This window comes from Podarcis muralis, chromosome 8 (assembly GCF_964188315.1).
Source record: "Podarcis muralis chromosome 8, rPodMur119.hap1.1, whole genome shotgun sequence".
In the NCBI taxonomy this organism is placed as follows: domain Eukaryota; kingdom Metazoa; phylum Chordata; class Lepidosauria; order Squamata; family Lacertidae; genus Podarcis; species Podarcis muralis.
This window is the reverse complement of record NC_135662.1, coordinates 60,707,267-60,723,796: the sequence shown is the minus strand read 5'-3', so window position 1 is coordinate 60,723,796 and position 16,530 is coordinate 60,707,267. Positions and strand designations below refer to the sequence as shown.

General features: G+C 47.8%; 1 protein-coding gene across 7 annotated transcripts in view; it reads left to right on the top strand.

Moving 5' to 3' along the window:
* The window catches only part of LOC114600880 (NXPE family member 3-like), a 44,871-nt gene extending 30,917 nt beyond the window's left edge, over window positions 1–13,954 (top strand). The window contains exons 2-7 of one of the 7 annotated variants that reach the window (XR_013394009.1): window positions 3,843–3,987; window positions 9,639–10,363; window positions 11,472–11,545; window positions 11,638–11,850; window positions 12,214–12,784; window positions 13,165–13,298. Coding sequence is in view for 6 of the 7 variants with exons in the window: in XM_028737647.2 (XP_028593480.2) it covers window positions 3,843–3,987; window positions 9,639–10,363; window positions 11,472–11,545; window positions 11,638–11,850; window positions 13,165–13,697 (1,690 nt within the window). In the remaining variant the exon portion in view is untranslated. Of the gene's footprint in view, window positions 1–3,224; window positions 3,437–3,842; window positions 3,988–7,461; window positions 7,779–9,638; window positions 10,364–11,471; window positions 11,546–11,637; window positions 11,851–12,213 lie in introns of those variants that run through there. The other 6 variants (XM_028737650.2, XM_077933248.1, XM_028737647.2 and 3 more) reach the window with 6 other exon arrangements.
* The last annotated feature ends 2,576 nt before the right edge of the window (window positions 13,955–16,530 follow it).

Here is a 16,530-nt window from a genome sequence, read left to right as displayed (position 1 = left end):
TAAATGGAGAGAGAAAACATATTGAATGTCTTCAGATACTGGTGATTTTTCTCTTAATATGAGGGTCATTTAGCAAGCCTCTCTTTAGGAGCATAAACCTGGCCAAATTCAAAACACACAAGGCTCTGTAACGCCTGTTATGTCCTATTATGGGCTTGCTTTTTTAAACTTGGATTCAGTATTCCCTATTGTGGTCAAGATCTTACTACAGCATTGCAGCTGATGCTTTGTTCATTCTGGTTATTTTGGGGGCCGTGTTTCAGTGGAATATTTCTAACCAGCATCTCATCTTTTCTATCTTTTGGAATCTTCGGTAATTTATTCTGTTCTAAATAATTTTCTATTTTCTCTTTATTTTATTTTCCTGCTTTGTACAGTTCTTTATAAAATCTTAAGAAATTTCTCCTGATCTCCTTCAGATTTTCTATTATTTTATCTTCTATTTTTAACTCATTAATAGTATTTGGTCCTTGTTTCTTTTTTAATTGCCAAACTAATAATTTCCCAGGCTTGTTAGCAAATTCTGCCTTAGCATTTTTATTTTCCATTCAGCTTCTTGATTAATTAACATTGAAAATTGGGTTTGCAGCATCTTGATATTTTGTTTTATTTGTATACTTCCTAGTTAATAATAATAATAATAATAATAATAATAATAATAATTTATTATTTATACCCCACCCATCTGGCTGGGTCCCCCCAGCCACTCTGGGCGGCTTCCAACAAAACACTAAAATACAATAACCTATTAAACATTAAAAGCTTCCCTAAACAGGGCTGCCTTTAGATGTCTTCTAAAAGTTTGGTAGTTATTTTTCTCTTTGACATCTGGTGGGAGGGCGTTCCACAGAGCGGGCGCCACTACCAAGAAGGCCCTCTGCCTGGTTCCCTGTAACTTGGCTTCTCACAGCAAGGGAACCGCCAGAAGGCCCTCGGCGCTGGACCTCAGTGTCCGGGCAGAACGATGGAGGTGGAGATGCTCCTTCAGGTATACTGGACCGAGGCCATTTAGGGCTTTAAAGGTCAGCACCAACACTTTGAATTGTGCTTGGAAACGTACTGGGAACCAGTGTAGGTCTTTCAAGACCGGTGTTATATGGTCTCGGCGGCCGCTCCCCGTCACCAGTCTAGCTGCCACATTCTGGATTAATTGTAGATTCCGGGTCACCTTCAAAGATAGCCCCACACAGAGTGCATTGCAGTGCATTGCAGTAGTCCAAGCGAGAGATTACCAGAGCATGCACCACTCTGGCGAGACAGTCCGCGGGCAGGTAGGGCTTGCGTACCAGATGGAGCTGATAAACAACTGCCCTGAACACAGAATTGACCTGTGCCTCCATGGACAGCTGTGAGTCCAGAATGACTCCCAGGCTGCACACTTGGTCCTTCAGGGGCACAGTTACCCCATTCAGGACCAGGGAGTCTTCCACACCTGCCTGCCTCCTGTCCCCCCAAAACAGTACTTCTGTCTTGTCAGGATTCAACCTCAATCTGTTAGCTGCCATCCATCCTCCATCCGCCTCCAGACACTCACACAGGACCTTCACCACCTTCACTGGTTCCGATTTGAAAGAGAGGTAGAGCTGGGTATCATCTGCATACTGATGAACACGCAGCCCAACCCCCCTGATGATCTCTCCCAGCGGCTGCATGTAGATGTTGAAAAGCATGGGGGAGAGGACAGAACCCTGAGGCACCCCACAAGTGAGAGCCCAGGGGTCTGAACACTCATCCCCCACCACCACTTTCTGAACACTGCCCAGGAGGAAGGAGCGGAACCACTGTATAACAGTGCCCCAGCTCCCAGCCCCTCTAGACGGTCCAGAAGGATGTTATGATCGATGGTGTCAAAAGCCACTGAGAGATCCAGCAGAACTAGGAAACAGCTCTCACCTTTGCCCCTAGTCCGCTGGAGATCATCGACCAGTGCGACCAAGGCAGTTTCAGTCCCATGATGAGGCCTGAATCCCGACTGGAAGGGATCCAAATGGTCCACTTCTTCCAGGCGTGCCTGGAGTTGTTCAGCAACCACTCGCTCAATCACCTTGCCTAAGAATGGAAGAACTGAAACTGGGTCATAGTTGGCCATATTGGCAGCATCTAAAGATGGTTTTTTAAAGAAGCGGTTTGATAACTGCCTCTTTCAGCAGGTCTGGGAAGGCTCCCTCACAGAGAGAAGCATCCACCACCCCGCGAAGCCCATCGCCCAGACCTTCCCGGCTAGCTTTTATAAGCCAGGATGGGCAAGGATCAAGGATCAAGGAGACAGGTGGCTGGTTTCACTCGTCCAAGCAGCCTGTCCACATCCTCGGAGGTAACAGATTGGAATTGATCCCACGCAACTTGACTAGACAGGACTCTAGCACTCTCCCGCCCCAGCCCTGCTCCCACGGTGGAGTCTACCTCTTCCCAAATCTGAGCGACTTTATCTGCAAAAAACTTTGCAAAATCATTGCAGGAGATCATGTGTTCCATGCTGGGCCCCGATGGAGCAGGTGGTTCCACTAAATTGCGAACCACCTGAAAAAGTCTCCTGCTGCTGTTTTCTGCAGATGCAGTAGAGGCGGTGAAGAAAGTCTTCTTCGCTGTCGCTACCGCCACTTGGTAGGCTCGACATTGAGCTCTAACCTGTGTCCGGTCAGATTCGGAATGAGTTATCCGCCACCGGCGCTCTAGCCGTCTCAACGATTGTTTCATTGCCCTCAGATCTGTGGAAAATCACGGGGCTGTCCGAGCTCCATGTTTCTTTATTAACTGCTTTTCATTATCAATTATATGATTTAATATTTCCTCGTTTTTCTTTTCTCTGGTAGCATAGATTAATTCAATCAGTCTGCCATCTTCATTTTGAGATAGAGTTCAAATGTAGATTTTATGGCTACAACATTCAGCTTTCTGTTTGAAGATCCCCCGTCTGTCTTCTCCACTCCCTGCTCTGTGTAATAACTTTTGTGTGTATATTTCTCCTGATGATGAGTTCTGGAAAGCTCAAAACCTTTCTTGCGATTTTGTGACATTTTTGTTGTCCCCAAAATATTGTTCAATTGTGTACTTTTTTCTTAAGTACCAGCATATTTTCCATTCCTGTTCAGGGAGTGGTCAGAGGCTTTTCTGGAAATGAGATGTCTCTTCTTCCATTTTCTAGCTGGGGATGATGTAAGCAAGGATGATGTAAACAAGGAGACTGTCTGTGAAAGAGAGATTAGGCAGGCAACTGGAGAGGCAGATAGAGTCAGAGAGTAGCAAAAGCTAGCAGCAGCTGGGGGGGTTGGCTGTCTCCTTGAAGAAATTACTCAGGGAACAGTAGACTTTTGGGACATCTGTTGGTGTGTTGAAGCTACACCTGCGGTCAACCTTTATATTTGTAAATAAAATGCAAATATTACAAATTGCTATAAGTTTCCTGTGACCTCCTTCCAAAGGAAATCAAGCCGAGGTAAGTGCTTGCATCCCTGGAAACAGCTCACTGCTCAGTGAACCAAGGTGCACATAATAGCTGTATTTGTGTGGTGGAAGGGGTCTCTAAGGCATGGCATCGACAGGTCCACTTTTAAAGAAGCATTTCCAAGATGCAGATAGACAATGAGGTAAGTTTATGCTCCACTGTGGTAAGCAATTACCAGGATTTGATGTAGTCTTAGGTTTATGGCATCACAGATTCGCAGCAACTTATCTACCCTTCTTCATAAGTCTTTTGACAGGAAGGAGAGATTCTGAGTCCTTATAAGGCCTGTGAGTAGCCTGAGTAAAACATGTCCCAGCCAAGCCTCAGTAGCTGTGCCTCTAAAAGATTTAGTCCGCTGACCATCCCCTGCCCTACTCTTTTGTATTTTGCCTTGTAGGTGTGTTGACTTTCTAGTCACGAGTGTGATTTTGCTCTTGGAAGTACCTGTTTTGTATCTCTATTGTCGGGGACAGATGCCAAAGACTTATTGGGGTCTCAGACCAACTCCTCTTCTCTGTCTTGGACTAATATTCATAGGAGGGGTGAGTCCAGGAGGTCACTTAAAAATCTGCTTGTTGAATTTATTCTTTCTTTGTAGATCCTCTATGTATGTAAAAAAAGAATCAGAGCTAATAAATTTTGAAGCGAAATGTTGGATTTTTTTCAGGTGGGATGTGTTTTGAAGTTCCATGCCTGCTGTTAAACCCATTATTTTTCTCTGTTTATGTGCCCAGTGTCCCCACCACCACCAACCCCCACTAGGAAATGTGTGTGTGTGTGTGTTTAGGGGCAAACAAAATTTATTCTTAGAGATGTGCATGTGAGTGAGTGAGTGAGTGAGTGAGTGAGTGAGTGAGTGAGTGAAGGGGTGGAAGGACAAAGGTAGGACTGAGATGCTTACAGTCCTCCTCCAGTGTGGCCCAAGAGTTTGTGTGTAATGGTTGTGGAGCCTTGGGCTTTTGACTCCCCTGAGCCATGTCATGCTTTCTGACATGGGCCAGATGTGCAGCTAGGGTCCCTTCTTGAAAGTCTCAACAGAAGCTTGTGGAGCATGAGGGACTCTTCATCCCTGTTCACTGCCTTAGAAATGTACCCTATATGATTTGTAATTAACTCACAGAGGTCTTTCTCAGTACTGCCAAAAGAAAGTAAGAATCCTATCTGGCCCCAAACCCCAACCTCTCCAGGGACTGTGGCTGGGTCTAAAAATATTTTTTAAATGTTTCAGAAAAACTTCATAATGGGAAATCACGTTGGCGAAAGATGAGACTCCACAATGCCATCTGATGTAACAGTGTTATAACACTAATGTAGCTGAGACCTGTCTTTTGCACATTTATGCTGGTTGCTGTGGCAAAGCCACTTCTGGCCTGCCCAGGAGGTGGGGTTGCGGGCTTCACGCCCACCCCCCACATGAGCGGGGGCTGGTTTCAGCCCCCGCGAGAGCAGGGGAATCCCGGCCGTGTCTGCCCCCCCAGCCAGCCAATCAGCTGGCTGGGGGGGGGTGCGTGACCTGCCCTATTTAGGGCCGACGCAGAGGGGGCTCGCCCTCTTTTCGCATAATAATAATAATAATAATAATAATAATAATAATAATAATAATAAATTAATAAATAATAAATAAATGAATGAATAAATGCTAGGCTTGACACACTTCAAGGCAAATTAGAAAATCCTAGGCTTGACACACCTCCTACCAAGGCTGAAGCTCTGCAATACTTGGTACATTGGAGGGTGCTGGGTCGTGCAGCAAAGACTCTTAAACATCCAGTAGGCGGCAATCTCCCTTTTTCTGTAAGGTTGTTTAATCCATAGACCCTGGCGTGGACTTCTTAGTGTGAAGAGCACTGTAGGGCTGCTGTTCAGGGAAGTTTTTTTAATGTGTGATATTTTAGTGTATGTTTGATTTCTATGGAAGCCGCCCAGAGTGGCTGGGGAAACACAGCCAGATGGGCGGGGTACAAATAATAAATTATTATTATTATTATTACTATTATTGTTGTTGTTGTTGTTGTAGGGCTGGCGCAGGCTGCAGCCTCCTAAAAGTGATGGTAGAAGGCCCTTATGACATTCTATGCCAATTCCAAAATAATTAAATAAAATAAAAATAATAAAAATAATAAAAATAAAATAAAATAAGAAGTATCTGTTGGTCCGAGGACAAGGCCCGGTTATTTTCAGCTGCATACTCCATTGCCTTTGGCGCTATGCGCATTGGCGAAGTGGTTTGTAAGGGCCAACCAGAATCTGCTGCCCGAGGTTAGTTTGAGAGACCTGAGACCTGACCTTGTTCAGATCCAATTTAGTCCTGCATGTCCAATGTTCCAAAACCGATCAGCGGTAAAGGACACTAAACATTTCATGTATGTGAGACCAACCGTCTCAGGTCCATTCCTTATACATTTGGATGGCTCCCGCCGTGCACGGCATCAGTCCACGCGCATTATACAAAGAGAGATTGCTGCCTGCGGTTTATCCTCAGCTGAATTCGCGGCTAACTCCTTTAGGATTGGGGCCGCCACCACAGCACTGCATTTGGGACTCTCAGCTGAAAGGATGAAGGACTTGGGGGCAGTGGAAGTCTCATGCATTTAAGGGATATATTCGTAAGACCTTGTGATTGTTCACAGTATACTTGACCTGGCTTCGTTACCTTCTTTTGCTTTCAGGTGACGTTGTGGTGCACATTTGGATTATAGGCCCTGCACTGTCCACTGGGATAGAAACCATGCCGTTAATGGGGACCCTAGGGTGCAGGAACTATGGGGGCGCGCATCTGGATAATCGGGCACAGCATTGTGCATTGGGCCAGGGTCCGCGCCATCAATTCCGGTCTCGGGCCGCACCTTAACTACATCAATATATCTTGGATCTCTCGGAGGGGAATGCGCTGGGCCGGAATGTTGCCCGCAATTAGGGCCAGAGCGGCAGCGGAGGGCCCCCAGATGCTTTAGTTATCCAATTAGGCGAAAAGGATTTAGCTTACAGAAAGGCAGTCGACTTGATGTGGCATATTTTTAGTGACTTTGAGGAACTTAAGGCCTCTTATCCAAACATCACCATTCTTGAGGCCTTGTTGATGGAAAGCCGGGTTTGGAGAGAGAGCAGGTGCCCGATAGCCATAAATAGGGCTAGGAAAGCCTTGGATCGGGCGGTGGTGCGTAGAGTGGCAGCCCTGGGTGGGTGGGTCATTGACCACCCAGGCAACTGCGAGGCCCTCTACCGGCTTGATGGCGTGCATATTTCGGATGCGGGAAATGATATTTGGCTTGATGGCGTGCATCTTTCAGATGCGGGAAATGACATGTGGCTTACTGATATAGCAAAGGGGGTAAGGGATTGGTTTCAGGCATGAGAGTATTGGCGGCGAGTGATTGCTCGTGTGGCGGTAGGCATTGGTAAGAAGGGGTTAAGAGGATGTGGGGGGGAACGCCATCACCTCCCCCCAGTGAGCGAAGGGTGGTCCGTTAAAGGACTCCGGGGGGCGTGGCCCTGTCTGAAGCCTATGGAGGTGTGGGCCAAAGGCACGCCCCCGAGCGGTGACCCGGGGGAGCTCCTAGTCGACGTGCCTCGGCAGGAGACTCCCCCGATATAGTGTTAACCCTTCCCCGTGTCTCCAGCAAATGGGCTGGAGCCGGATAGTCGTTAGGACCAATGCCTAAGCCAATGCCTCTCATTCCTGAATTCAATAAAGTTGTGGCCTAATTCGCCCATTTAACCTTAAACTATGGTGTCTCGTGTCTTTATTTATCCTGGTGGGGGGCGGGAACTCGCCACGCAAAGTGTTTTGCTGGATAATGTTTGAGAAGGCAGATTGTCACTGCACTGAAGGGTGTCCTGTCCAGTAATATGGGGTGGAAAATTTCCCAAAACTGAAATAATTACAGTGCTTTATTTTTTCCATTTCATATGTTCATTAGTAATTATATGTGAATGGCAACAATAGTAAAACAATATTAATTAATACAATATTAATCATGCTTGGCAGTTTCAGACTATTTATCTTTCTTTTCTAGCAATAAAATAAATGTGCTAAATTAGAAAACTCTTAAGGCAGTATATTTTATTCTGCAATGGAAGTGAAACACTTTCTGATGCACTGTAGAAGCCCAGCTTTCCACCGCACCATGCACCACGCACCACTTCCGCTGCCACCATGTGCTGGCTCTTGCTGAACTTGGTGGGAAATGGGACCCTCCTCAAAGTGTTGCCACTTTCATGTCTTCTCTGCTGGGGGTTGGGGAGCCAGTCAGCAACCTGCACACAGGAATGCCTCCTTCTCAACAGCTGAAGCAGTGGGCGGATTCAGTGCCACATCTTGAACTTCCACCAGGTGGGTGCTTCTTCCCACGACATGGGTAGACCAGCTCTGTACATTCCCTTTCTCAGAGAACAAGAGTGGGGAAATATTTTGCTCTTGCATTGTTGATTCCTAGTTGTTTGGGTGGCCTGCTTCACCAGGAAGTGAATGCAAATTCCTTGGGCAAAAAGGCTTGACGCCTGGAGGCAGAAAGAAGTTGGATTGCTGCTTACGGTAATTCCTACCCTCACCACTCCCTGGTAGTGCTTTGGCTGGGGCTCTCGGGGTCCCCCAAAGGAGACAGGAGTTTCTTTACCCAGTTCCTTTGGGGCCAACATACTGCAGAATTCCTGTCCCATTTTGAATCTTGATGCTCTTTCTCTCTTCCTGTCCCCACCCTCTCTTTACCTCCTACCGTCCCACGTCTCTCTGACCTGCTAAAGTCCAAATCAGGAGTTAAAATAAAAATGTAGGGGGGAATAACCCATCCTTAAAACTATTACTCACATGAGACAAAATTGTCATGGGGAAATGACCTCACACAGACACACAAACAAACCCATACTGGCTAGTGTGTGCATGTGTGCATGTTTATGCCAATCTCCCTCCAGACCAGATAGTTGCAGGTCTTGCTTCCCTTCTACCTCCTCGCCCTTCTTGGAGCTGGGCCCCTCTGCCTCGTCCTGCTAGCTCTTGCTAGCTCCTTCTCAGAGGATGATATTCCTCATGAATTAGTAATAAAGTAATAAAGGATGTGGCCCATCCTTTATTACTTTTCAAAGTGTGTGTGGTGGATAATTCCTGGAACTCCTGAGAGCTGAATGTAAAGCAGAATTCATTTTGTAGCTGTCTCAGAATAGTTTACTCCATATGATACTCTTGCAGGCACATAAGCCCAGCTCCCCTTAGAGCAGGCTGTGGGTAGGTGGCAGTCCTGGCTTCACCCCACTGTTCTGACAATCAGAGTCTTTGAAGAAGCTGTACCGGGGAGATTCAGTTATTTTTGCTGCCAGACTTGAAACTCAGCCAGTATAATGCCTTTACAGTGGTACCTCGGGTTACAGATGCTTCAGGTTACAGACTCCGCTAACCCAGAAATAGTACCTCAGGTTAAGAACTTTGCTTCAGGATGAGAACAGAAATTGTGTGGCAGCGGCGGTGGCGGCAGCAGCAGGGCAGCAGCGGGGGGCCCCATTAGCTAAAGGGGTACCTCAGGTTTCAGATTAAGAACAGACCTCCAGAACGAATTAAGTTCTTAACCCGAGGTACAACTGTATATACTGGTAAATCTGTTGAACAGGACTCAGCTACATTAGTAAAGAAACAACAATTTGAATGTGTTATAAATTTTTGTATGTGATTTTCCATAACACAAGGCTTTTCTCTTTTGTTATAACAATTTAATTTCTGACTTATTTATAGCGTTCTCTGTTGGGATATGAGTGCTCACCAGCTCCATAACACAAGGCTTTTCTCTTTTGTTATAACAATTTAATTTCTGACTTATTTATAGCGTTCTCCCCCCCCCCCCGATGTGTAGATCCATCCACAGTCTCATTAAGCTCTGCATACAGCTCTAGTTCGTGCCTCCACCCCCACCCCCCCAGTGTAGGATGGGAGGCAAATACATCAAATGATAAGGAACTGAAACACCTTCCCTTCAACGAAGAGCTTAAGCCTTTGTGACATGTTTCAGTTAAGAAAAAGGGCAACTAAAGAGAAAAGGAGTGAGAGGGGGGTGGAAAAAGCAGAGAGGGAGAGGCAGCCATTTGAAATAAACATGCAATATTATTAGTTCATACTTATATCACATTTATATCGGGTCATAAACATGAGAGATTATCAGCATTACTAAGACCCGATTTCTTTTTTTGTCTTATTCTGACTCTCCAGATGATCTACTGGTTCCTGTCCTTTGACCACTTCAGAGACAAACATGTGCCTCCATCCCCTGTGGGTGCCAAGTCACTCCCGGATCCCTTTATGGAGTCTCCAGAACTGCAGGCACTGCTCCAGCTGATCCATTGGCCTGCTCCACCTGAGAATGCTGCAGCCTTTGCTTCCTCCACCAGTGCTGAGAAGAGCCACTACTGGCTCTTGCAGTCCCAGAGCAACTACACAGTGGGTAACATGCTCCTGGTGTCGCTGGAGGCCCGGGACCAGAGTGGGCAGCCAAAGCACTACGGCGGAGACTTCTTGAGGGCCAAATTGCATTCCCCAGAGCTGAAGGCGAGTGTGGCAGGGACAGTGGAGGACCACAAGAATGGCACCTACACATTGACTTTCCCGCTTCTGTGGGCAGGTGCGGTGAAGGTGTCTGTGTGTCTCATCTACTCCAGTGAGACTGTGGCCCTCCTTCGGCGCATCCGTGACTCCCATCCCTCCACAGTCACTTTCAGGGGCTACTTTGTGGACCCAGGCCAGGGGAGCAAAGAAGAAGTGACTGAATGCAACGTGCATCCAGTCTCAGGCCCAACCTGCCAGTACGTGGATCCTGGCACTGGGGAGCACTGGTTTTGTGCCAGGCCCCAGCATCACTCCTGCAATGACCTTGTGTACCACTCTACTGGGATCTACAAAAATGTGCTCTCCTCAGCAGAGAAAGTCTTCCTTAGTGGGTGAGTGCTTTGGAGATGGCTAGGAATGGGGAAGGTAAGCTTATGGTGTGGTGATAGCGATGCAATGCCAGGATTTCTTATGGGAACCATGGGAGTTTTTCTAGGCCCTTGGAAGTAGAGATGGTGTCAAGTCTACTTATGGTCTCTTGAGGTCTGGAGTGTTATGTTTGTTCCTGGAACCACTCTGCCCTCCTCCCTGTGTTACACACCCTACCTTTCCCATCTTCAAGGTTATTTCATGCCATCAAAAATTATGTCCTTTCCCCAGAAGGGGCTGCCATTCATTGTAGCAGAAGAATGTAGTGTGTGTGTTTTTATTTCCTATACTTTCCTGTGTGTTTAATTCCTGTGCAGAACATAACTGGGTATGTGAAGATAAATACCTTTGTTCAGTTTATTCAGCTGTGCAATGTGAGAGGTCTTTGAAACTTAAATTTGGAGGAGCCAGAAGTAAGGCACATTGTGGAGAAATGCCACTCTGTCTTTCACAGGGCATGGAGGATAGTTTATTGTAATGCCTAAGGTCTGGAGCAGGCATAGGCAAACTCTGGCCCTCCAGATGTCTGGGACTACAATTCCCATAATCCCTAGCTAACAGGACCAGTGGTCAGGGATGATGGGAATTATAGTCCCAAACATCTGGATGGCCGAAGTTTGCCTATGCCTGGTCTAGAGGGTTTAATGAAAGCAAAAATGTCAGCAATAGGAGCATGTGATCAGATAACAAAATGTTAGTAATGTTCATGAGCACATTTCAAAAAAATAATAATTGCAAAAATCACAATAGCAAATCACAAAAACAGCAAAAATAATGCAGCACCAAAATCAAATCTTGGCCCCAACAGAAACCCATAAACACTACCCCCTCCACATCTGTGGTAACATTATCCTCTGGACTTTGGACATACACTTTATCCATTAATATGAAAATCAAATTAAATTAAACACAGATTGAGAGATTGCCTGTTGAAGGTGAGCCAGTGTGACCAGTAAGCAATAGAACCCAGCATAGTCTTTAACAACGTGATGAGCTTCAAAGAAGAAACTCACACTTCAGCAGTGATGCAGCTCAAGTTCCCCTGTTCTTCATTCCTCTCTGTTCACACAGAGCTGCGACAGACCGGATTATTCCAGGGAGTGTGCCCATCATCCAAGTGCTGCCTAGCCACCAGCTGACTGTTGGTGAGTGGAAATAGATGGTGGGAAGTCAGTTGGCTCTGTGTTTATATTCTTGAGAATGGCATTGTGACCATCCCTTGCCTGTGTTCCTGTAGCCACCTCCCCACCGCTCCCATGCCATCCAGGACTTGCCCTCACCAACCCTTCAGGTTTCTACTACAAGGATGTGTGGGTTTCCTTGGGATGTTCTAGCCGGACCTTCCCTACTTCTGACTTGGCACTCAGCTGCTTGCGAGGCAAGATAGTCCATATGATTGGAGACTCCACACTACGCCAGTGGTGGGAATTCCTGCTGGCCTTCATTCCATGTAAGTCACTGTCTGGGTGTGGAAAGGGCATTGTTTTGGGGGACAGGTGTCCTGGTGTGGGGATAGATGTATAAGAAAGGTACGGTTGAGCTTCAGAACCAGAATGAAGGAAACAGAGGTTGGTGTAGCAAGAATTGTGTTGGCTGGGTTGGTTGGCTTTGGCAGAGAACTAAGAAGGAATGTTTGGGCCAGGTGAAGAGTGAGGGAAGCTACTCTCTCACTGTTACACATGTGTAAGGGTATGCAAATCATGGATCAGAGCACATGAGAACCTTTGATGGATGACTGGAGTGTGGAGCTGTCCATTTGGGACTCTAACTCCTGAGTCTCTCACACACTCTGTCTTTCTCTTTCTCTGTGTAGCAGTCAAGCAGATAGACCTTCACGTGACCTATCAGTCTGGCCCACTGCTGGCTGTGGAGCCAGCACAGGGCCTTGTGCTGAGGTGGCGTGCCCACGGCATTCCGCTGCGCACCGCGAAGTCCAAGATGGCTGACATGCACTACTTGGCCAATGAGCTGGATGCACTTGGTGGGGGCCCGGACATGGTAGTAGTTTTCACGCTGGGGGCCATTTCATCAGCTTCCCCGTGGATGTACATGTGCGGTGGGTGCACGGCATTCGGCAGGCTGTGGCTCAGCTCCTGGCCCGCAGCCCCCAGACCACCGTTGTCATCAAGTCAGCCAACACAGGATTCAAGTCTGTCTGTGGCAGTGACTGGCTCTCCCTGCAGCTGGACAACATCCTTCGTGCCATGTTTGCTGGCATGAAAGTGGCCATTGTTGATGCCTGGGCCATGACCTCCTGCCACTACCTGCCTGATAACATCCATCCTGGCAAGGTCATTGTGCAGAATGAGGTCAACGCCTTCCTCTCCTATGTCAGCCCAGGAAGTGACTCAGAATGGAGCAGTCTTAGTACAGCAGAAATAGTGGTAAGAATTGTGTTGGCTGGGGTTGTTGGCTTTGGCAGAGAACTAAGAAGGAATGGTTGGGCTAGGACAGTGATGGCCAAACTTGGCCCTCCAGCAGTTTTTGGACTACAACTCCCATCATCCCTAGCTAACAGGTCAAGTGGTCAGGGATGATGGAAATTGTAGTCCCAAAACAGCTGGAGGGCCAGGTTTGGCCATCACTGGGCTAGGAGAACAGTGAGAGAAGCTACTCTCTGACTGTTACACATGAGTAAGGGTATGCAAATCATGGATCAGAGCACATGGGAACCTTTGATGGATAACTGGAGTGTAGCGTTGTCCATTTGGGACTCTAACTCTTGAGTCTCACACACACTCTGTCTTTCTCTTTCTCTGTATAGCAGTCAAGCACATAGACCTTCATGTGACCTATAAGTCTGGCCCGCTGCTGGCCGTGGAGCCAGCACAGGGCCTTGTGCTGAGGTGGCGTGCCCATGGCGTTCCACTGCGCACTGGGAAATCCAAGATGGCTGACATACACTACTTGGCCAATGAACTGAATGCACTTGGTGGGGGCCCTGATATGGTGGTGGTCTTCACGCTGGGGGTCCATTTCATCACCTTCCCCATGCATATATATGTGCGGCGGGTGCACAGCATTCAGCAGGCTGTGGCTCAGCTCCTGGCCCGCAGCCCCCAGACCACCATTGTCATCAAGTCAGCCAACACAGGATACACTGTCTATGGCAGTGACTGGCTCTCCCTGCAGCTGGACAACATCCTTCGTGCCATGTTTGCAGGCATGAGAGTGGCCATTGTTGATGCCTGGGCCATGACCTCCTGCCACTACCTGCCTGAAAATATTCATCCTGGCAAGGTCGTTGTGCAGAATGAGGTCAACGCCTTCCTCTCCTATGTCTGCCCAGGAAAGTGACCCAGAATGGAGCAGACTTGGCACTCTATTTCTGCAGAGCACATGGAAAAACTTCCACAAGGAAGAGGGGATCTCTTTTGTCATTCTCCCTTTTGTCATTCTTCAAATCCTGCAGACCTTTCTGTCTCTCAGAAGATATGGAGGAAGATGATGGCTTTCTTATGGAAGAACTTGCCGATACCTGTTTTGGGTGGGTGGGAAATTTTACAGCACGGAATAATAGGACGTGATCATCTGGGGCTTCTTCCTGCAGAAAAAGGGCTGCTGCTTAAGGTGAGATGAAATGGGTCCATCATTCTCTGAGATGAATCTACAGGGCTGGGTGCCTGGACAGCAGTGTCCCTCCCCTGGACCACATTTGCACTTGAGACCTTCACTGTTGATGGGAAGGAGGCCCAGCCCAAACTGTTCTTATGTGAGAAGGCTTGTGTGGCAGCCAGGGGTGGAGGAAGGGGTGTGTGGTGGTGGGGGACTATCCTAGGTGTCTTCGCTGAGGGGGGTGATATTTGGTGCACTGCCTGCCTGTGACTCCCAAGCCTACCCCAAACCGCTGGGGGAAGGGAGGGAGCTGCACCGCTTTGCTGTCGCCATTCCCCCCCTTCCGCCTTCATTTTGACAGCTGGGGGAGGCTTGGGAGTCGCGGGCACGAGGTGCACCAAATGTCCACCATTGATGGCTCGCTCCGCAACTGGTTGCAGGGCGCGCACGCTACTCTGTGCACCTGAGCAGCTATCCCATGCCTGGGAGGGCATCCTCTGTGCCCCGCCCCCCTCAGGAGTGCACCCGCCCTGGGCAGCGTGGGCATAAGCTTCGCTGCTGGTGGCAGCAGCACTGTAATGGACTGGAGAGCCCAACAGCTGCCTCTGCCAGGGAAGCTCAGTTACACAAAGGGTTTGGACAGGCTCCCCCTTGCAAGTTGGTTTCCCTAGTGGGAGCAGCAGCAGCTCTGTAATGAATCACCACCAGGTAAGCCTGCCAATGCATGAGCACAAGGGTGTGGGGAAACTGCCAGCCTCCCCCTCACACTTGCAAACATGCTTAGCTGACTGTGGTGCTGTAATTGTCCAGGGAGCTGAGTGGCCACTTGTCTGCCTGGTCCCTTACAATGCTGTCATTGCTGCTAGGCACCTTAGCATGTGCAAGGGGGGGGGGGGGCTAGAGCAGCTTCTCCAGTGTGGGGGGGGCAGCTGCAGTGACCACTGAATGGGGGCAGTGACAGGAAGTCAATTCTGGCAAAACAGAAATCACACACACCCAAGGGCATACTTAGGGGGTGCTTAGGTTGACCCCTGCCAACGGTGCAGAATACCTAGGAGCCCACCCTTCTATCGGCACACTTCACAGGCCACTCCTGGCAGAGTGCTAAAGGAGATGAAAATAAGCTTTTTGAGTTTCCGGTCCATGGTCTCTCCTGGCTTTGGATGCACTGATACAGCTCCTTGCCAAGAGTTCAAGAGAACCTAGGTATGTCTCAATTGTTTCTATGTGTAATCAGAAGCATGTCCGGTCAAGTTCAGTTGGACTTTCCTCCATGTTAGAGGGGTATGGGATTGCAGCCTGAAACAGCTCCAGAGATTTGTTCTTCCACCCTCCAATAAGCACTGTGTTTGAACGTAAAAGGAAAGCCCTGGTGGCTACTTACCTGACTTTGTTAGTATTGACTAGGGAACATGAATGTAGGGGAGATTTCAGGTTTGCATCCATAACATGCAGTAATTGCTCACTACAGATGAAGTGTGCTAAATTTTGTTGTGTCAGCACTACAGAGTATACGTGTGTACACATACAGGCACATACATACAGGCACAGCATTCAAGCGCACACATACACCAAAGCAAAGTTTCTCAGAGTGTGAAATGTAAATCATTTGCCTACAATTTGAAAGTGCCTTCTGTTGAACACAAAGGCATTTGATTATCTAGCTTTTATTTTTTTTAATGTGGCCATGATTCTAATGTTGTTGTATTTGTGTATTGAGTGTTTTACATAGAAAATGGAACTGAAATAATAAATATTATTTGTTCATTATTTTGCTTTTGAGCTCATACTTAATTTGTTCACTTTGCCATGGTGGATTGTAACAATAAACTTGGAGCAAAAACCTTTTAGAATGTACATTACGAGAATACAGTACTACTGGAGACTAGTGATAGCTGCCTCCTGACAGGCAGGTTCCCAGCTTGGCAAAAGAGCACCTTCTGTCTCCAAAAAGTAAGCCACGGTGCAAAGGCAAGAGAGGGGGCATACTGCTGAATTGAAAGGGGTGGTGTGTTTTGTGGGGGCAGGGATGGGGGGGGGGTGAGGTGAGCACTCTCTCACCACCACAGTACATTCTCTTCATCCAAAGAAACATTTCAGTCCATCAAAGCAGAACTGGAGAAGGGTGGCCTGAGTCCCAACAGGCTGGGAGGGCTGCATGTGGTCCCTGAGACTGATATTTCCTATCAGTGCTTTAACCCATTGTTTCCCAATTGGGGACGATATGGTCCCCTTGGGGGGGGCAGGATATTCCAAGGGGGCCATGGGTGAAAATTGCATAAATGAGGGGGTCACGGCACAAGACTAGGGGCCACAGAAGGAAGTGAGAAGTGAAGAAAACAGAGAAGTGGCTGAGAAAAGAAAACAGAAAAGTGAAGAAAATAGAAAACAGAAAAGTGAAGAAAATAGAAAACAAAAATGACCACGCTTCCCAGTGAATGGATTGCCATGCACACTCTGCGGCAATGTCGCTTCCGCTTCTCCCTCCAACTTCCGCACCCCACCGCTGCACGCACCAAGATGTCCGCATCTTGTATGTCACGGGCAAGGTGCGTGGCTGCAGCAGCATTAGTGT